The sequence below is a fragment of the Cnephaeus nilssonii genome (assembly GCF_951640355.1).
Source record: "Cnephaeus nilssonii genome assembly, chromosome: 7".
In the NCBI taxonomy this organism is placed as follows: Eukaryota; Metazoa; Chordata; class Mammalia; order Chiroptera; family Vespertilionidae; genus Cnephaeus; species Cnephaeus nilssonii.
Window position 1 is genome coordinate 66,147,748 of NC_137078.1, and position 21,741 is coordinate 66,169,488.

The 21,741-nt window shown below is 56.5% G+C and overlaps 2 protein-coding genes across 3 annotated transcripts; one reads left to right on the forward strand and one right to left on the reverse strand.

Annotated features, from left to right (window-relative positions):
- Positions 1-491: 491 nt before the first annotated feature.
- Positions 492-5,507, forward strand: DMBX1 (diencephalon/mesencephalon homeobox 1; the record flags this gene model as incomplete). 2 transcript variants are annotated; one of them, XM_079778263.1, is made up of 4 exons in its annotated part: positions 492-645; positions 3,531-3,724; positions 3,978-4,326; positions 5,053-5,507. In XM_079778263.1, the coding sequence occupies 4 exons, from the start codon at positions 492-494 to the stop codon at positions 5,505-5,507; spliced, it is 1,152 nt and encodes a 383-aa protein (XP_079634389.1). The 2 variants fall into 2 exon arrangements, with proteins under 2 accessions (XP_079634389.1, XP_079634390.1); XM_079778264.1 differs by having other exon boundaries at positions 3,546-3,724.
- A 15,691-nt stretch (positions 5,508-21,198) lies between these two features.
- On the reverse strand, positions 21,199-21,741 carry TMEM275 (transmembrane protein 275; the record flags this gene model as incomplete). The annotated part of the gene is made up of 1 exon (XM_079778388.1): positions 21,199-21,741. One exon carries the CDS (start codon positions 21,739-21,741, stop codon positions 21,199-21,201), a length of 543 nt encoding a protein of 180 aa, XP_079634514.1.

Consider the following 21,741-nt stretch of genomic DNA (forward strand, 5'->3'; position numbering starts at 1 on the left):
ATGGGTAAGTGGGGAAGTGACTGCATAAAACAGCAAATGGATTGACAAATCACAATGAGTCTCATTTCTGAACACATCCTGCCTGCCAGGCCCTATTGTAAAAGCTTCTCTTAATCTTTGTAACAACCCCATGAGATCAGTATGTTATTAGTCCCATTTTGCAGATGGAGGAACTGAAGGTCAGAGAAGTTAAGTGACTTAGGTGAGATTCCAGGCCATCGAGTCTGATTCCAGAGCCTAGAGCATTAAACCCTGCACAAGCCCTGCTGAGTAAATAAATGAATGAATGGGTGAATGAAGAAATAAGTACAAGAACTTTCATACTCTTAGACATGGGCAAGATGGGCCACTTCCCGATGGGTGGCAGAACCTCTTGGGGGAGATGTGGCCGTCCAAGGTCTGGGCTGGGGGTTGTGTCTCTCCCAGAGTAGTGTGTGATACCCTGCCTCATGTCACCTCTCCCTCTTTCCTGTCTGCAGGCACATGCCGCGATGCAGCACTACGGGGTGAATGGCTACTCACTGCATGCCATGAACTCACTCAGTGCCATGTACAACCTGCACCAGCAGGCGGCCCAGCAGGCCCAGCACGCCCCGGACTACCGGCCATCAGTGCATGCACTTACACTGGCTGAGCGCCTGGCTGGTAAGAGCTGTGGGGATGGGACTAGGAAGGTTGGGAGTGGAGGAGAGGTCTAGTGGAGGAGGCTCTGGAAGGCAGAGATAGGAGGGAGGGAGCACTGAGAAAGTTTCCTCTGGGAAGTTCGAGAGGATCCAGGTCACTTAGCAACAGAAAGGGATGTCAATTCAAAATCTAGGTGAGGCTATCCAGAGCACCCCTAGGTGTGATTGCCAGCACTGTGCTGGGCGCTGGAGCAGCCTTATGCCTTCAAATTCCCTTAACAACCCTGAGAGGGATTCATTAGCCTGTCTCACAGATGAAGAGACTTAGGTAGGAGGGTAAGAGACTAGCCCAGAATTTTACAGCCAGGAAATAGCTGGAGTGCCCAGGGGAGGGAGGATATTTCAGGCGCAGGGCGTCATATAAATATGAGGGCTCTCATGTTTCATATACCCATGTGCCAGGCACTGTATGAGGCGCTCTCTCTCTTTCTCTTTCTCTCTCTCTCTCTTTCTCTCTTTCTCATTTTTCTGCATCAAACTATTCAATCCTGATAAGAAGAGGTTATTATATCAATTTTATGGATATGGAAACTGAGGCTCATACAGGTTACATTTAGGCAGAGGTGGGGCAGAGGGTTGGAGCATAACATATGGCTAAAATTATGGGCTCTGAAGTCACAGACTTGCAGTCATTGCAGGGTCTGCCCACTTACCTGTCTTTCCCGAGCCTCGGTTTCCCCTTTGTAAACAGAGGGCAATGGCAGTGATCATCCATAGGATGTTTGGGAAGTTATTTGAGATAACTTAATGTAAAATATTCAGTAAGTGCTCAGAGGTCATTATTACCCAAGTCCCAATGTAAGTGCTCATGAAGGGCTACAGGTTGGTCCCCCCGACCCCAGCCCCTGGTTAAATTGATCGTTGCCCTGTCCTGACAGCCTCTCAGTGGGCATGGAAGGATTTGATGGCACAGGAGAGGAGTGTGATTTACTGGGAGGTGATGTCACTCCCTTCCTGTCCCAGGTCAAACCTTAAGGCGCTGTTGACTACACGTGGGCCCAGCCCTGTGCCAGGCAATGCTCAGAGGATTCATGGGCACCCCTAAGGAGACCAGGTGCCTATTGACCCATGAGATGGCATGGCAGGAGGAATGTGGCCAGGACCAAGTGGTAGGGCTGCTCAGAGCAATATGACCAGCTGCTGTAGTCAGGGAAGGCTTCCTAGAGGTCATGGAGCAGGAGCCAGGTCTTAAAAGGTCAAGGAGCGGGACTCGCATGAGCATAGGCCCAGAAATGGGGTGGGATATGAGGACCCTGCCTGCATAGAGGTGTGATCTTGGACCCTGCGAGGACCCAGAAAGGAGGAGTCAGGGATAGAGGCCACCTCTTCTGGGGAAGAGGGCACGGAGGCACTGGAGGATTCAGTGCTCCCCCAATTATCTAATTCTTGAGCAAGAGGGACATGAGCTCCAGAGGGGCCTTGGTATGGAGGCCTGGGCTTCCAGCAGGAGGTTGCCTGGCCTCAAAGGCTGTGACCACCTGCCCCTTGTAGTCCCTGGAGCCAGAAACAGGATACTGGGCTGTTGTTTCTCAAACAGGGCCTGGCTGACCGAGGGATCCCCACTCGTCCCCTGCCCCAGGGTGACCAGCATGAGCTCAGGGCTCAGTCCAGGCTGGTATTAGTGTTGGTTTGGGGGTTTCAGGGCTTCTTGTTTAAACTGAAGAAGGAGCAGCCCAAAGTCCAAGGCTTCCTGGACACCCGGTTGCCTCCTTCTCCCCCATCGAGAGTGTTGTGAGTGACTCTCCAGTTCCTGGAGCTCAGGGCTGGCAACTCGGGTTTCCTTCAGCGCAGGCAGGTGATGGGAGGCTGGGGAGAGAGGCTCCTGCCCATCCCGCAGCGGTGAGTCAGGCAGAAGGGCTGGAGACTGGACACCAGCCGTAGGCAGGCATCTATCCCGGGTGGTTTCCTTAAATCAACAGTGCTCCACCCTGTCTCCCCTCCAAGCCTGCAGTGGTTAGAACCTGGTCTCTGTCCTTTCCTCCTCGAGGAAACAGCCAAAAGGGTCAAAACTGTGCTCTCAGGGCCCTGCCAGGGGCCAGGCTTTCTCTGGCTGATGCATCAGACCCCTCCTTCTGAGACTCACAGGCCCGCTGGAATGATGAGGTTCACACCAGCAGAGATGGAGCCAAGGGCCAGGGGATACCGTCTACCCAGCAGACCTCTCCCATCCAGACCTTGCAGAAAAGTCCCAGCTCACAGCCTGACTTCTCCTGGTCAGGGGCCAGGGTTCTGGCATCCAGACTCTAAGGGTCATAGGGTATCATAGGACAGTGGTCAGCAAACTGTGGCTCGCGAGCCACATGCGGCTCTTTGGCCTCTTTAGTGTGGCTCTTCCACAAAATACCATGGCCTGGGCAAGTCTATTTTGAAGAAGTGGCGTTAGAAGAAGTTTAAGTTTAAAAAATTTGGCTCTCAAAAGAAATTTCAATCATTGTACTGTTGATATTTGGCTCTGTTGACTAATGAGTTTGCCGACCACTGTCATAGGACATTAGAAACTCTGTGACATGGAATCACAGATCATTAGCATCATGTAGATTCAGAATATTATACCCAAAGTATCCTGGGACTTAACGGATCTTAGGGCAATGCCCACCCACCACCTCAATCACATTCCTGACAGCTGTTCATGGAGATGAGTTAGACCTCGGTGGACCTGATAGTGAGTGATGGGTGGTACAATCTTGAAAGCCCAGCCCTATGGAGAGGGGAGGGGTGCTTTCCAAGAGGAAAGGGCGAGGGTTCAGCTCTGACAGGAGCCTGTGGGTCTGCAGTGGGTCAGAGCAGGGTAGGATTTAAAACCTATTTCCCATAATTAAATGGGCCCCCTCTCCTTGTCCTCCAACGGCTGTACATTTCAAGACATCATCTTGGAGGCCCGTTATGGCTCCCAGCACCGCAAACAGCGTCGCAGTCGCACGGCATTCACTGCTCAGCAGCTCGAGGCCCTGGAGAAGACCTTCCAGAAGACTCACTACCCGGATGTGGTGATGCGTGAGAGGCTGGCCATGTGCACCAACCTGCCTGAGGCCCGGGTGCAGGTAGGGCCCCGCCCCTTTAACTAGACCTTGCAGATGAGCACCAGCCCATCAGTCTGGCTTCCCATCGTCTAGGAGCCAGCAGTTCAGCCCTCAGTGCCAAAGAGTCCCTGCTGCCTCTGTGAACACCTTCGGTGACAGCAGGGGAGTTTAGAAGGGATTGAGGGTGTGTTTCCTAGTGGGGCAGGGGCAATATTGTCATGCACATCTCTGCCCAGAGCACCCACTCCACAACTCCCCTTCTTTCCTCCCCCAGGTCTGGTTCAAGAACCGCAGGGCCAAGTTCCGGAAGAAGCAGCGCAGCTTGCAGAAAGAGCAGCTCCAGAAGCAGAAAGAGGCTGAGGGCTCCCATGGGGAAGGCAAGGCTGAGGCCCCAACCCCAGACAGCCAGCTGGAGACCGAGCAGCCCCCCAGCCTGCCCACCGGTGACCCCCCTACTGAGATGCACCTGAGCCTGTCTGAGCAGTCGGCCAGTGAGTCAGCCCCTGAGGACCAGCCAGACCGGGAGGAGGACCCCCGAGCAGGGGCTGAGGATCCCAAAACTGAGAAGAGCTCTGGGGCTGACAGCAAGGCGCTGGCCTGCAAGAGGGGCAGCCCCAAGGCAGGTGAGGCTGGAGGTGCTGTGCGTGGGCAGGGCCCCCCAGGGAGATCCGCCAGACAGGGGCCTGGGTATATGAGGTGGGTCAGAGCAGGGGGTAGTCAGCCTTTACCACAATGCACTTGGGCCTATGCCAGGTGGTCACTCTTTAGTTGCTGAACCATGGGAAGGTCTTGGAGATTCAGGGGGAGGGGCTGGGTGGCAAGGGAGGGGTCCTTGGGGGAACTCAGGGCAAAAGCTATTTGTCAACCATTCTGGAGACATTCCTGTATTTTAACAACCAGTATAGATGTGCCTGTGCATATTGGGGGAGTACCATATTGGTACCTGAGATTCCCACATGCAGCAGAGACTCAGAGCCGTGGTTTTGAAGGAACAGAGCTCTGGCAGGAGGCACAGGCAGGGAGGGATGGGGCTGTGAGCTGAGAGCTAGAGGGAGCCACTGACAGGAGAGGGGAAGCGGGTGACGGCCCTTGAAAAGAAAAGGGACTCTTGCCAAGAAACCACACGTGGGAGCCCTGGCAGGGTCCCTGGGGCTCCCTCAGGAAGCCTGGGCTCCTCGCTCTCGCTCTCAGGATTCTGAGGGATGCCTCGGGGTGTCCTGGCTGACATGGGTGAATATGATTTCAACCAAAGCCTGTTTTGCCATCAGTGCCAAGGGACTGGGAAAGCTAGGGAGCCCCTCCTGGAAAACCAGCGCCCTTGTCCTGAGTCCTTGGTTCTCTACTTGCAGATTCCCCAGGCGGCCTGGCCCTGGCTCCTGCAGCTCCGGGGGGCAGCCTCCTGGGCCCCTCCCACTCTTACTCCTCATCCCCCCTGAGCCTCTTCCGTCTGCAGGAGCAATTCCGTCAGCACATGGCGGCCACCAACAACCTGGTACACTACTCATCCTTCGAAGTAGGGGGCCCGGCCCCTGCTGCTGCCGCTGCTGCTGCGGCCGCCGTGCCCTACCTGGGTGTCAACATGGCCCCCCTGGGCTCACTGCACTGCCAGTCATACTACCAGTCCCTGTCAGCAGCAGCCGCTGCCCATCAGGGCGTGTGGGGGTCCCCGCTGCTGCCCGCGCCCCCAGCAGGCCTGGCACCTGCCTCAGCTGCCCTGAACAGTAAAACCACGAGCATCGAGAACCTGCGGCTTCGGGCCAAGCAGCATGCAGCCTCCCTGGGACTCGATACCCTGCCCAACTGACTGCTGGCCTCCAGCCCAGCCAGGGGTCTTGGGTGCGCCCCTCCCAGCCCCAGGGTTATCCCCAGATGGCTCTCAAGGAATTAACTCGATGAACCCAGGGGTCCTGGCTCGGGAATCCTGCTCCCTGCCCCCCTCCCCCAGAGTCCTAGCCCTAGGTGACGCCGCACCCACAAACCCTCTGCATGGCCCCGCTTGGATCCCACGGAGGCTCAGTAGGAGGAGGTGAGAAGCGGGGGTGCCCCAGCTTTGCTGGGGGAGTGAGAGGCTCTCACTGGCTGGAGCCCCACCTTAGTGTTGCCTCCTCCCTTCCCTCCCTCCCATGCCTTCTGCCCCCTAGTAAGTTGATGTGTGGAATGTGAGATATAAATATAAATATATAAAACTATATTTTCAGGCACTTGCCTGCCCCAGGCCCCCTGCCCGCTCTTCTCAGCCGCCTTTGCCTCTACCTACAGCTCCTGTTCCTCACTCTGGCTTTCCCGTTCCTCTGTCTCTCTCCTTCCCTGACCTCCTCTCCCTGCCTGTCCTGTTCCTATGGCCTCTCCTCCAGCCTCTGTCTCCCGCACTCTGCACCTTTCCCCCATGGCTCTTAGCCCCATCCCCTCTTTCTTTCTTTGGTGCTGGCTGTGTTGGTATCCTCAATTCCCAGGCTGTTTTGTTTGGGGTTGTGGCTTTTTAGTTGTAGTGATGTTGCTTCTCCTCTGTTCCTTCCCTGCCTGCCTGTCTCCTCCCCCACGGCACCCTCTCAGGGCAGCTGGAGGCGATCAGGCCCCAGCTGGAGACCCTGTAACCACTCCCCTTCCCCCCCCCCTCACCCCCTGCCTGGCATCTAGAAGGGGTGGGGCGCCATGTTCTCCTTCCTCTCTTTTCTCAGCTTTGAGGCCCATTCCTAAGGTTGAGGAAGAGGGGAGCGGAGGCAGGAATCAGGCTGGGGTGGGCATCAAGCACTCCCGGACAGGCCTGCTGCCCCTGCTCACCCAGGACTGCCCACAAGGCTCTAGAACTCTCTGGTGAGACTTCCCTGGTTGGAAGGAGGTGATAGGGGAAGAGGTGCTCTCAGAGAGAGGTGGTGCCCCTCTGCACACCCTCGCCTCCAGGCTCAGCAGTTAGTGTCCATTGCAGGGGTGCGTCTGAGCCAGGAGGGGAGGTTGGACTCTAGCTCCTGATCACAGTGAGTGCAAACCACGCAGCAGTGCGTGGTCTCAGGCGTCTATGGCGTCCTGTCCCAGAGTGATCGTTGAAGTAAGGGCTCCTTTCAGCTAGTTCTTGATGTGTTCCCATTTGACTGGGAACCCTGCTCAGCAAACTCCCTTTCAAAGCAACGTGACCTTGGGCCAGCCATAGGCTCTCTGGGCCCATGTCCTCATCTGGCTTTGATGGGCTGTGCTGTCTTGTCCAGCTCCAGTAGTCTGCATGTCTGTCCTCAGAAGATTTTAGTGACACTCACAACCACCACGAAACAGCTCTCAAAAGCACAATGTATGAATTAGAGAATTACAGTTGCCTTGCTGTGGAGCCATGGGTGTTGTACGCACAAGCCTCTCCGGTGAGCACAGCCACGGTCTCCGGGCCTCAGTTTCCCAATAAGTATTATGGGTTCCTTCAAGTTGAGACAGTCTGGATTTGATTCTGCTTTTCTTGAGTTCCAGAGCCAGCCTCTGTGGTCACCCCATCTCCATGCCTTCATAGGGTCTGGGGCTCAGGTCAGGGGGAGGGGGCTGTCTTGCACAGATTCTCAGTCATGAAAGCAGCTAGAGAGCAAGAGGAGAGAGCACCAAGGGTCTCTGGGGACTGAACCCCAACCCTCTGCCCACTGAACCCTCCACCCCCTGCTTAGAGAAGTTGCATCTGAAATTCCTAAGGCTTGTCTCCTCTCCCAGTGGAAGAAGGTGGGGGGTCTGTTGGTGTTTTGGTAGGATTGGTCTGCAGAGCAGTTGATGGCCATCATCCTTGGGGGTCTGACAGAGGCAGATGGAAAAGTCTGGGGAGGGAAGTGAGGGGGATGGTAGCCTGTGCCAGGAAAGCTGTTTGAACAAAACAATGGAGTGAGACTAAGTAGACAACAGGGAAGGCGTGGCTGGCTTTATGAGAGGTGGGGCTCAGGGCCTTGGATCCAGACAAGAGTCCTCACCTCCAAAGCAGGTGAGGATTTCGGAACAGGGGATCAGATGAAGCAGGATCTGGGATCTGGAATTTGGAAGATGAATCCAGCAGCTATAGGAGCACCAGAGCAGGAGACAGGGGGACAGGAGGGTGGCAGAGACTCTAGGAGACAGGAGGGAATTTTTGGTTCGTCCTCTGGGATCAGCTCCAGTAAGATGTGTTTCTGAACCGAACAAAATCTCATCTGGACCAGGCATGGGGACTGAAGCTTTTTGCCTGTTCCTGGATGCAAATGACTGTCACTGGGCCTTGGAATCCAACAGCTTTAAACATCACCTCCTCCAGGCAGCCTCCCCTGACCTCTAAGGGACAAGTCCACCCCACAGTCATGTTCTGCCCTGGATGGAGCCAGGCCCACCTAAGGCTCAGCTCAGCTTCCCTCAGATCATTGTCAACACTTCCTCATTCAATTGACCCAATTCTACCAGCCCAGAGAAGGCAGGGAAGTACCTGAGCCTGGGCAGATCTCTACCTAGTTTGGGGGGCCAACCTCAGTTACTGAAAGCAGCTAGAAAGCAAGAGGAGAGAGCACCGAGGGTCTCCTACAGGATCAGAGGATACGGGCTTGGGAAGGCCCCCCACCGCTGGGGACTGAAGCTGAATTGGCTGGGTCACCCTGATGCCCTTCCAGGAAAGCCTCATTCCTCACCTCTCCCTTCGTTTGAGGTCTCCATTCCTCTGCTTCCTCACTTCCCCAGAGCATGGTCCAGAGGGGCCTGGACCCCCAACCCCGACTCCACAGCCGGCAGGCTATACAGACTGCTTTCTAAACCAGCTGTTTTGTGACCATTTGTGCTTAGAGGTTGTGCCAGCCTGTGGCAAAAACACTGTGTACCGTATTTATTTATTCTGTTAGTTGAAAAAACAAGACTCAGACCCCCCCTTCCCGGCCCTGCCCCCTGCGTAGTGCAGCATGACACTCTATCCCGTGTATCGGTCTGTCTGTCTGACTTCCTGTGACGTTGTGACCTACTCTTTGTCCTACTTGGCTAATAAAAGAGAATCTGGCAGCACAGCCTCTGGTCCAGGTTCATTCCCAGAGGTGCCTGCAGTGGGCTACGCAGTTGCTGTCTCCAGGTCTGTCACTGCTTGTCCAGCGCTGTGGCCGTGGGGGAGGGAGGCAGGCCTGCCTCACGGGTTGGCCACTCCGCATGGGCCTCAGAGCTCTCTCCTTGGCCCTTACCAACTGGCAGCTGCTGTGTCACTCCGGAGTGGTCACGGGAGCAGAGGGACAGGGTGGGAAGGGTTCCACCTACTCTGGGCTGCATGGATCTCACTCACCCAAGCACACGAGGCAGGGTGGCCAGGGGCCCGGGCACCTGGGGGCTTCAGGGCAGCCTGGGGGTGGGTCTATAGGATGGAGAGGGCAGGGGATTCTGTGGGAAACAACAAGTAAGCCAGGGCCAAAGGGGCATGGCAGGAAGGCACAATTGGATCTAAGGCAGAGCTGTTCTCCAATGGGATGGGCGGCCTCTGGAGGGAGCGTTTTGACTTCAAGGATGAGCAAGCAGAGGATGAATCTACGGGAGGCAGCATGGAGTCCAGATTCATGAAGGACCCTCCAGGTCAGGGTGAGGGTCTGTGTGTGTGTGTGATTACAGCCTATACATCTATATGTACCCGTGAGAACCTGTGTCTGCTTGCATTCGTGTGTGTGTGTGTGCTTATGCATGAGCAAGAGAGAGGGGGAGAGTGTGAAACTGTACAGATAGGCAGTAACTGCAGGAAAAGGGTACAACTAAGAAATTCCTTTTGTGAAATCTCAGTCCCTTTTGCATTTCAAGAAAAAGATGGCAGGCGATCACTTCTGCTCGCCAGGTTCCAGAGTGTGCACAGGGCCCCTGTGCCAGCTCCAGCCTGGGGTTTGGGAGGGGTGGCTGTCACCTCGGGGGATTTCCTGGTAGGAGAACCCCGGCAGTCTGAATAGTGTGCAGGGAGCTGCCTGCTGGCCTTCCCAGGGGCAGTGGCAGACCCCAGGAGATGCATTCCTCTCTCCCCGGTGGGGTTGAGGATTAGGGCGGGGAGCAGCCCCTTTCACCTTGCCCTCCCACCTCCCTGTCAGGGGCTGGCAGATCAAATGTCTGCCAAACCTCTCACTGCGCCCTCAGGGACCCGCGCCACTGTGTGCCGCCTACATTCCTCAGCACCATGGCCCACACCTTTCCTGGCGTAGAGGGAGCCAGGTAACCCTGCAGTTCCAATTACTTACACGTACTCAGCACTTACTGTGCACCTGCTGTATGCCTGGCCCTGTGCTGGGTACATGGAAACAAGTAAGGAGAAACATGGTCCCTGCTCTCAAGACAGTTACAACACAGGGCAATTGGGGTTTCAAAAATAAGAGAACTCGGGGAGTACAGAAGAGGGGTCCCTAGCTCAGCCAGGGGAGGCCAGGAAGGCCCTTAAGTGGGGAGACTTTCGAGCTGAGTCCCTCAGGTCCAGTGCTTGTCAGGAGGGCTAGGGAGGTGTCCTGGGAGAGGCAGGGCACATACAGCGCTACCGCACCTGTCGGCTGAGTGAGCTCTGAACCCGGAGGGCCTGTCTGGGTGGGCCTCCGGGACGGTGGGGGGTAGTGTCAGGCTGAGGATGGAAGGGAAGCTGTGAGCTTGGACTCAAGCGTGAGGGCCTGGGGGAGCACATTGGAAGCTATTCCCAGTGGGGAATGGGGTGGTCAGACTTGCATTTTGGTAAATCCCACCCCCATTCCATACCTTTGGGGCATGGTGGTTCATGAAGAGGCAGAGACCAGAGAGGAGGCCCCTGTCATGTCCTAGTGCTAAGAAGGTGGCATCCGTGTGGACTGGAGGGCGAGGCGAGGAGAAGGGGTCACACTGATGAGAGATTTAGGAAGTAGCAGGACTGTGGTGATTGCAGGCGTGGGAGGGGTTGAGGGTGCTCCTGAGTCTCTGGCTTGGCGGCAGTGGACAGGACCCTTGGGCCGGGGGTGGGTGGGTGTGGGGGGGATGCGCCTGCGCTCAGGCTGGGCTTGTTTGCTGCATTTGAGAAGCCTTCCGTTTCTTGAAGGGAAGACATTGGGATGTCCTGGATCAGCACTGCTGACTTAGACTTTAACTTACTTAACGAGTACTTACATAGCACTTCCTCTGTGCTTTGCACTTTATAGATATTATTAAGTCACTCTATCCCCACACAACTATGTGGTAGGTCCTATTATTAACCCCATTTTATAGATGACGAAACTGAGGAACAGGGAAGTTTAATAATATGCCCAGCACCACACAGCTAGCGATGGGGGACCCGCAGTATGAACACGGCTCACCTAGAATCCATGCTCTTCACCTTGAGGGTGGTGAGCAGAGACATGGCGAGGGAGCGCATCTGAATGAGGTCGCCGGGCAATGCTGAGGGTGGACCTCAGGGAAACACTGTGAAGCAAAGAAGATTCTATTGTGGAGTTGGGACAAGTTACTTCAGGCAAATAACTGCCCCTCTCTGGCCCTGTTTCTTCTTCTGTTGAGTGGGAATCACTAACCATGTCCATCCAGCCTTCCTGGGAGGCGCAGGGGAGGCAAAAAGCAGGGCCTGAGGAAGCGGAGGGGCTGCGTGGCTGTGTCTGGCTTGCTGTGTGTGTTCAGACAGATGAGAAAGGCGGGGGGCTCTCTGAAACTTCTCCCCGAATCCTCCTGTTCTCAGGTGTGGGCCTCAGTTCTTCAGTCCAGGGCTCCGGTTCCTCAGGTGCCTTGGGGAAGGGGCACCTGTGAGAGGGTCCTTTCGGGCAGGGAGAGCCGGGCCCACCCCTCCCCCTGCTTTCCCACAGAGCTGCCCAGGGCTGGAAGTCTCATTCTCATTCTGCTCTCCCTTCTGGGAAAGCCGATTAGGAGGCAGCTTCCAGCCCGCCCCCCTGACAAGTTTGTCTGAACTTCCAACAAAGGCCCTCAGAGGGCTGCAGAGGGCGGCCCTGGAGGGGAACCTGACACCGCTGGCCTAGGATCACCCAACCGCCTAGGCGGCAGCTCTTGGCTCTGACCACCCTAGGCAGGCAGCAGTATCTCTGAGGGGGACCTGATCCCACGAAGGCCCGGGCTGGGCCAGGGCGGGCTACGGGACAGCTTTACCTGGGAGCACCTCACAACAGGGAAGGCAGCACAGGAAAGCACCTGGCGGGGGGGGGGGGGGGGGGGCGGAGAAAGCGGGAGGGGGGCGCGGGGTGGATATATGCTTCCAACCTCCCACACACTCCCAATTACACACACACCTTCCCCCCTCACAACCACACGCGCTCACACCCATATCTTCCCTCTCAGACGCATGGGACATGCTGACTTCTGCACTGGACCACACAATCTCAGGATGTCTGTCTGTCTACTATGTATTACTCATATATTACCCCCACCCTCCATACAAGCCCTCACGCACAGAGACCATGGTCTGTCACCTGGATGCTCCACATACACTCGCCCCATCCCCAAGATGTGCATTTTTCCCGGCTTACACTCCAGACAGCACCACCCAACACTTAGACAGTGACACCAACTCCCCTCTACATGGGCCTTTCCAGCCACACTGCCAGCTTGGTGCCCAGATGCCCCATGATTGCTCCCCTGTGCCTGCTGAGGATACTGCCCAACTACCCACAGGTGGCGAATCAGACCCGGTCCCAGCTGCTGCTGTAACAGCCATGTTCCTTGATCCACACATCCATCCCCACACACATCCCCTCTGGGGGCCACCTTCACGGGCATGTGACTTGTGCAGTTACATAGGACCCACCTTGAAATCCTTAATTTCTTAACAAGCAGTCCTGCATTCTCATATTGCACTGGACTGCATAAATTGTATAGCTGGTCTCATTTCTTCATCACAATCTCCCTCGACTCACCTGGCCCTTCTGTTGCTTCAGAGACTCAGAGTCTCCAGAAAACCCTTGCTTCTCCCACCTGTCCAAATGCTTCCTCTTGCTCTTATTATAGTTGAGACTTCCCTGTCCGTACCCGTCCCTCATTAGGCAGCTGAGTGTGATGGGTGGAGGGAGCTACACACCTCCTCCTAGTGTGACCTTGGAGCTCAGTGTTCCCATCTGTAAAATGGGCGCATAACAACATGTACTTCAGGGCTTTTTGTGAGGATTAAATGAGATAACAACTGGACAATACTGAGCACAAAGCCTGGCATTTAGTAAATGCTCAAAAAATTCTTGTTATTAATGCTATAATTACACTATTATTAGTGTGGTGAACAGCAATAGACTCAGGCCCTGGCCTATAGAGAGAGATTACTGGAATAATTGCACATGCATACATGTAAAGTAGCAGGGGCGAATGAGCAGCACAGGCCTCCGGCCTCATGGGGCTTAAAGCTAACAGTAGAGGCAATCTGAGGCTAGGATCAGGGATCGGTCTAGGGCAGCTCCCAGCTCTTTTAGAGGTTCAGAATGGGGCCAGGATCAAAGGTTTGTATGTGGCTGAGATCAGGGATCAGTTGGGGACACAGGTAGGGCTCAGTCTAGGGCAAGTCGTGGCTCAATAAAGGTCAGAGTTGGGGCTCAGGATGAGGCCAGGGCTGAGCTAAGTGTGTGACTGGTGCCACATCAGTTTCAGTCTAGCATTAACTCGCCGTGGGGCTGTTCAATAAGCTGCGAGCTTCTGTGAAATGGGGAGATCTTTGCCTACCCCCAGGCTGTGGGAATTGAGCGAGTGGTGATGAAAGTTTAGGATTAAACTGCTGCCACTGCTGCTAATGCTCCCAGCCTGGCCCCCTGGGGCTCTCCTCCCCCTGCCAGGCCAGGGAGGCGGTGCCATCATCTCCCACATCTCCAGCGGTGGGGAACCACCACCTCAGCCCGAGGTCCTTTCCAAGAGGAGTCCTGGGGTTCCGAAAGCCCTTCGGACAACAAAGGCCACAGGAGCGATGTTTCCTCTGGGGGCTGACCGCCCAGTGGCTCCTTTATCTTGGCAGCCAGGCTTGAAGAGCCATTCTTGGAAAGAACTGCTGTGGGGCGTGTGCGGTGCGTGTGAGTGTGAGCATGTGCACACAAAGCCGCTCTTTGTTGCCCTCTCCACCTGAGCAGCTGGCAGACCTGGCAGCCTGGCTCCTCATAGGTCACCCCACCCTTCCCCTCACCTCCACACAGACGTGCTGGGCAGCCAGCAGGGAGGGGACACTTTCTTCTCACACTGTTCTGGGGTGTCCAACCAAACTGGACCCCCACTGTGCCCTTCCCATCTGCCTTTGCTCTTGCTGATCCCTCCTTCTGGGAAAAGCCTATTCATTCTTTAGAGCCCACCCACCTGACACCCTCTCCAGGAAGCCTTGTTTGATTATCTAGGGGAGGGCAAGCCCCTCCCTCTCCAGCCCTCTAGGCCCCCACAGTGCAGGTCTTATCCACACCCAGATGGAGCTCCCTGAGCAGGGCCTGGCATGGCCCAGAGCCTGGCTCAGAGTTGGTGTTGAATCTATACCATACCTGCTAAATTGAACTGGAGGGGCAGTGCGAGGGTTAAGCTCTTGTCTAGGGCCTCAGGAACTGGCTCCTGTCTGGCCTTGCTGTGGGGCCCTGGCTGCTGCTGGGCCGCTAACTCCTGTGCAGAGGTTGGAGTGTAGTCTACACAGGCCATCAGCCTGCCTCAAACAGCCTGGCTTTCTGAATGTCCTCCTAGGGTTTTGATTCTCTGTGATATTTGCCCTCCAGTTTCCTCGATTGTTCCATCTGAGACCCCTGCCCATGCTGGGTACACGCAGCTGCGGGTGCAGATGTGGCTTAGAGTCGCCCGTGTGGCAAAGGCTCAGCAGGGGCCCAAGGAAGTGGGATGGAAGGGCCTCCAGGGACAGCACCCAAGGATGAGTGCGCACCGTCTGGCCATGAAGGGCTTCTCCCTTTCCTGGTCTGTCACCTTCCTGGCATCCTTTAGAGATGAGGTTGGGTCTGAGGCAGGGACCTCAGGACATGGCTCTCTCCTGGCACGGGCTTTAGTTCCCTCCTCTCAGTCTTGAGCACCAATGTCCAGAGTTCAGGGACCACACCCAGTCTTTGTGAGGTGGGTGGGTGGGTGGGTGGGAGGGGGCCTCAGTCAACTAATGTTTATTGAGCACCAACTATCTGCCAGACACAGCCCGGACACTGGGGATGCAGTGCCTGTGCCCAAGGCACTTAGCACTGCTGCAGAGACAGACAACAGATAGGTAAGCAAATACATTTGGGGTGCTGATTAAAGGTTATAAAAAAACTAGGGTCTGGGGTCAGGGGTCAGCCAAGGAATGACCAGACCAAGAGTTAGGACAGAGATGACCAGAAAGATCAAGGGACAGGTGGGCAGAAGGTGAGGAGAGGTTGGCTCAGGCCTGGAGGCAGGACTGAAGGCTCCCAAGGGAGAGGGGCTGGGAGGGGAGGCAGCTATTAAGCTGATGACTCCAGGCCCTAATCCTGTGCCAGGACGAGGCGGGCAGAGTGTATGGGGGGAGGAGAGCACCCCTGCTGGGGTGTAATTTCACGCTGAAGGGCCTGATGGGGCGTCCCAGGGACTGATCCTTTCTGGATCAGAAAACCCACTTCCCTTTGTCGCATGCAGGGCGATTAACGCCTTAACCCTTTGTGGGCTGGCCTAGGACCAGCCCCGCCCCATTGTGCCTCCAGCTCCGTGGGACCTGCCCAGAGCCCTTTGCTTCCAGCCCAGCCAACAAACGCTTGGACCATGTCTGCAGGGAGGGGGAAGCTGTAACTGAGGAAAGCCTGGGGATGGATCCTAAGACAACTTGTCCACGTCTCTGTTTCCAGCTCCCCTGAGGCCTTGTGCCCCCAGAGAAGTGAGCTCCCCACTCCACCTGCAGGTTCTCTTATAGCTCAGTTCAAATCCAGTCTCCTGCAGGAAGCCTGGGGTCGAGTCTAATCCACCACCACAGCCCCATACCTGTCCTGTGATGGGGTGCTCACTGCCTCCCAGGGGAGCCCCTCTGACTGGCAATAAGCACTTCTCCATGAGGAATGACCATTGGCTGCCCCAGGAGGCCAGGTCCCCTAAACACTCACAGCCTTGCCTCCAGTAACACCCCAGAGACAGCCCTGGCCGCATTGTCCGGTGGCGGCATTGCAGGCCTGGGCAGGTCATCGCGGTCAGCCCTGCCTCCATGTCCTCGCCCTCATGTCCCCTCCGTGTCTGTTCAAAGACACCCCAGGAAGTTGTCTTTTCCCCGGCCCCGCCCTCACTCCTCCCAGACTAACTTCATTGCACCCAGTGTTGGCGCTCACTGCCTCTTTCCTCCGAAGCTGCCCTGGGATGGGGGAGAGGGGCAGGGACTGGCCGGACCTCCTCTAAGCTCCCTGGGTCCCTAAAACCCCAGCCCCATTAAACGAAATCCCCTAAATGTTATTTACACTTCGGAGTCTTAAAAACCATTAACAAAAGCCACTTAATTCAATTATCTTCCTGGCTGGCTCGGTTCTCAGCACTGAGCCCGGCCTCCCCTAGTTGCCCCCTCCCTCTACCTCCCAACCCCCGTCATTGTGTCGGGCTAATGAGGTAAACTGAAGCGAGCCCTGTCCCCCCTGACAGGTTTATGAGAATTTAATAAAGCGTGGCCGGGACCAAATGAGTTGCCTCAGCCTCGGAGAGCTCATTGTCTCTGGCGTCAGCGTTTTTTGACTCGAGCTGCCCCCTCCCCCGCCTGGCTCCTGCCTGGCTCAGTCCTCACCGCCACCCTGGGTACCTCCCAAGGTGAGCCCGAGGCCGGTGGGCCTGGCAGAGGCCAGCTTGGTCCTGCAGGCCCGAGGCACCCAGGCGGCACCCTGGGTAGGACAGAAACGGAACTGGTGGGGGAGCCCAGGGAGGGGCTGCACGGTCCCTTGTGGGCCTCCCTCCTCACACGTCTAGGACTTCTGCCTCCTTACCCACACGGCCTCCGTGCTCCTGTCTCAAGGGACGCAGCCAACCTGGGGCTGGAGCCTGCCGGTGCCACCTTGTGCATGACTCATCTTTTCTTGCCTGTTTTGAGTGACCAGCCAGATAACTTCCCAGAGCAAGCGAGCGTCTCCTCCTGCCAGGGCGCAGGGCGGGGACATGGACACAGTGATGGCTTGGTCCCACTCTCTTCACAGAAGTTCACCTCCTCCTCACAGTTCCCCTAGAAGGTAACAAGGGCTATAGCAGGAGTCAAAAGTGCAGATGGAAGAGGCTCCCCGCCTGGAGGCCTCCAGACACACTGGCAGCAGGAAGGCCCCGCGCCAGGGCCCCAGGGGCTCCTGGAAGACCCAGCCGTCCTCTTCCCTCAGATTCTGGACAGCCTACAACCAGCCTTCCTCTGCCTGGCCAACATTCAGGAGTTTCTGGACCATTCAAAGACCCAGGAATCCTCTCTCCCCCTCAAAAGTGGCTCCAGGAGTTACTTCCTTTTGGGACTAAAGCCTGGCCTATGGGAGACTCATCTGAAAGGTCCTTAAGTCAATGGGGTGTCGGGGGAGCACGTCTTAGGTATCAAGGCTCAGTCTGTGACCTTGATGAAAGCTCAGTCCTTGTCCAGGCTCAGGGATCGATGTGTGGATCAGGGTTAAAGTTCAGATTAGGACCAGATTCAGGGCTCTTTGACCAGGGTCAGGCTCAGTCTGCTATCAGAATCAGGGTTCAGTGTATGGCTCAGGGTCAGAGTTCGGTTTGTGACCAGAATAAGGGCTTAATATGTGTCCAGGACAAAGGGTCAGTCTGTGTCCAGGTCAGGGCTCAATCTTGGATAAAGGTTGGGGTTCAGTCTGTGAACTGAGTCAGAACTCAGTCTAAGATCAGGGTCAAGGTTCGGTGTATGGACCTGGCAGGGTCAGGGCTCAGAGTGTGACCAGGATCAAGCTCAGGCCAGGACTCACTATGGACTTGGGAGAGGATTCAGTCTATGACTCCACACAGGACTTACCTGTGACCTTGACAAAGGCTAAGTCTGTTTTGGGTCAGGGCTCCCTCTGTGATAAGATCAGGTTCCAGGATTGGAGGTGTCATTTAGTCAATCTGGTTGACTTAACCTCTCCGATCCCCTCAGCTAGTACACCCAACTCTCCACTCCTCCCATTCCACAAGGCCTTGACCGGCAAAAGTGGAAAAGGCCAATGTGTGCAGGCTGGCTGGGCTGTAGTCTCTAGCCCGCCGTGTGCCCAGGCTGCCCTCTAGTGGCACTCTCCAGCAGTTTCTATTTCCTCAGGCTTGGCCCATCTCTATGGCCATTGCCTACTTTTGGGAGCCTAGCCTTCAGGCATGTCCATCAGTGTCCATCTAGCCATCTCTACAGTCCCACGTTCTCCAGCCTCTTCACAAAGAAGTAGAAAGCAGGAAGTGGCCAGGGGAACTCCCCCACACAAAGGGAGCTTTTCACCTTTCCTGCCCAGAATTGGCTCCTTGATCATTTTCTCTAGAGTCTCGGCTGTGGGATAGGATTCACATATTTTACTAACTCAACGAATATTTGTTGAGCACCCACCTTGTGCCAGGTAGGCACTGATTGCACAGCAGTGAACAAGACAGCAGTCCCGACCTCTTAGAGTTCACAGTCCACTCACTTCTTCCTAATCCCCGACTCCCCGTCCATAGACCTCATTGTTGAGGCACGGGCACCAGCAGAAGGGTAGGTGAGATTCAGAACTGGGCAACTTAAGGTACCTTCTCTCCCCTAGACTCAGAGATTAGACTAGTCTAGATTCTGGGTTCCGTCTTCATCTCTCCCATGTGCCTCATCTGGACTCATGGCTTAGCCACCACCCAATGCCAGTGGCTTCTAAATCTGCATCCCCTCTGCTCTCTTTCCAGAATTCAGGGTGTGGCTCCAGCTCCAGGGGAAGTTCCACTGAGCTAACAGACCTTTCATCTTAACACAGCCCTTGCTTTGCCTCCAGATATACCCAGCTGCTTGAACCAAGATTCTAGAACTTTATCCTAGATTCTTCTCTTTCACTCTCCTTAAACTCCCCCAACAGGAAGACCTCAAAAATGATGTCAAATCTGTCCACTTCACAGACACCACTAAAATGATGTCAAATCTGTCCACTTTACAGACACCACTCCAGTCCCAGCCCCCAGCATGTCTCACTGCAATAACCTCCTACCCCATTTTCCTCTTGTTCCCAACACTGTTTTCCACACAGCAGGCAGAGCACGATTCATAAATCAGATCATGCTTAAAAACCTCCAGTGGCTCCCATCTCACCAAGAATAAAATCCCAACTCCTCATCCTGGCTTACTCAGCTTTATATGAGCCGAGCAATAGTTCCTCCCCGCCAAGTTCATCTCCCACCCCACAGCCCTTTTTTCCTGGCCTGACACTGGAGGCCAAGTTCATTCTCACCGTAGGGCTTTTGCACTGGCTGTACTGCCCTAGAGAGGCCTGCAGGAATGTGAGGGGATGAGTTCCCTGGTAGGGCAGGCCTGGGGTGGGGGTGGGGGGGATGTTGCTAGGGTGGCTGATTGGAAACTGCGCCCTGGGGTATAGAGAATATCTTCTGGTGTGCCTACGGAGAGGGAGCCACCACAGATGGAACAAATGACCTTCAGCTGGGCATAGCAGTGGAAGAGAGACTCCAGGGAGACAATGCCTCCCCCTGCCCCCACCTCACTTCCATTCTACTCATTCACACCATCTCTCTGTGGCCCACTGCCTTGAGCTCTTATCACCTGTTTATTCTTCCTCTTCAGCAGCCAGGCTCCTGGATCTGAAAGTCTTCTTGTGGGGGGAGAAGAGGAAGATGATGTGCAATTCTAGGCCTCTGCCAGCAGGTGGAGAGGGGTGTGGGCTGAGCCTAGCATCCTAGGGCTAGAATCTGGGGTGTCTCCTCCCAAGAAGGTGTAGGAGAAGGGTGAGCCAGATCACACCCCAAGGCAGCATCAGCAGTGGCCCCCTCATCCTCCTACTCTACCAGCAGCAGGTGGCGTCTGAGGCTGCAGACCAGTGAACCAGAAGAGGCAGGACTGGAGCCTGGGGTGGGGGCCTTAACACACACACACAACACACACACACACACACACACACACACACACACACACACACACACACACACAGTGGGGGTGGGGAAGTGCGCTGAGAAGAGGTCATCAGCTCCAGGGGCTGGATGCTCCAAAGGTTAGGGCCCATCGACCCATGTGAATTAATAGCGATGGCCTGCTCAGCACCTATGGAGATAGATTCCCTCGTCCCCAGGTCAATGGGAGGGCAGACAGCAGGACAGGCAGAGGCAGAGACACGGGGCTCAGAGGAAGGAAGACAGAGCCGCAGGGTTGGGAAGAGCCTGGGCCCAAGCAGAAGAGCAGCGAAGCCCACCCAGGAAAGAAAAAGGGCGGCTGAAGAAGCCAAGGGCGGTGGGCAGGGAGTCATGGTCAGCAAGGGGTTGTGGTCCAGAGTGTTCCACCATCCCAGGCACTGCTGGCCCGGGGCCCCGCAATCAGAGGAGGGCCTGGCCCAGGGTTGCAGCATCTTCCCCCCAGACTCCAGGTCCTTTGTTTCTTCTTGCAAAGCAGCCTCTAGCCCTCTACCAGATGCCCTCACCCACCCACACAGAACACAGCTAAGCCCAGACTCCGCCAATCCCAGCCAGACCAGAAGAAAGGACTAGGATTTGCATAACCCTGGGGAGCCCTTCTTTCCTCACATCTCCGCTGGGTGACAGCCCTCAACCACCCCCACATGCATGTGTGGTGTTAGTGTTGCCCACGCCCTATCTCATGCACACAGCCAGGCGATCTCACCCACAGGCACGGTCGTTTATGTTCATTCAGTCCCCCAGCCTGACACACCTGTTCCCCAGTTCACAGGCACCCCCAGTCTGTCTTTTGCTCAGTCACACACTCCTCTCCCCTAGGTCTCCAAGGGGATGGGAGGACCCCAGCCCAGGGCCCTGTAATCAGGCCCTCCCTCAGGGCTGCACAGCCACAGCGGACTTGACTCCAAGGTGCTTTATTGAGGAGCGAGCACAGAGAGAATGCACAGGAGGAGCCCTCATTGGGTCACCCCTGTGGGGCCCTAGCCTCAGCTCCCCCTGCACCCAAGTTGAGGGTGGGGTGTATACAACCCAGTTCTACCTTAGGGACTATCCTAGCTCAAATCAGAACCTCCATCCTCCTCAACTAATCCCAAAAGGTCATGGAGTGGAGATGAGGAGGGCAGGGAGGAGCAGAAGGGGGAGCTGGTGACCTTTCACTGTGTAGGGACAGGAGACAGCCGGGCTGATACTCCTCCCCTTCTCCCCCTTCCTCCCACCCCTGGTAGTTAGTCCCTCTCAGAGTGGCTTTGTTCCCAGTGCCCAAATGCCCTGGGGAGTGGTGTTAGGGACTCGAGGTCCAGGGGCCCAGTTTCATTAAGTCTGGGAGTGAAGTAATGTAGGGCCCAGCAGACTCCACCTAAAGGGCCAAGGAGCTGCCCCCTCCTGGGGTGAGGGGCATGCCTCGACCCAGTCTCCCCTTAACAGTCCCAGAGATGGGACACATGAGGCCACCTGTGCTCAGCACCCGACCCTTATGTAAATGTCCTTTTCTTGTCTTCTGTTTGTTCTTACTTGGCACTGAACGGAGGGACCTGGGCCAGGAGAGTCCGAGACGGCCCCGGCCGCTAGGGGGAGGCGCGCTCCCGGGGCAGGTTGAGGCGGTCCCCGTTGGTGCGCGGCGTATAGGCGGCCGCAGGCGCGGAGGCGTCCAGGGCGAAGGGGCCGGGGCCGGGGCCGGGGCTGGGGCTGGAGCGGCCGGAGGACGCGGACGAGGCGGCGGGGCTGAGCTGAATGGCCGTGGTGTCCTGCGCCGTGCGCTCGCTGCTCTCCATCTCCAGCGCCACCGGCCCGGCGCCGCTGCCGCCCCGGCGCGGACCCTTGGCGGCCGCTGAGTGCGGGCGGGCCCCGGGGCCCCGGCGGCTACACGCGCAGCAGGCCGCGAAGAGGCCCAGCGCCACCACCAGCAGTGCCGGCCCCACCACCAGCGGCGCGTAGTGCTTCGGCGGGAAGGAGGCGAAGGCGCCCACCAGGGTCACGTTCACGCCCGCCAGCAGCACGCACAGACCGCAGGCGCAGCACAGCGCGGGGGACCGCAGCTCCGGCAGCCAGCCCCGCGCGCCGGCGGGCGCCTGTGCAGAGGGCGCTCCACTCTTCCCTTTGGGCGGCAT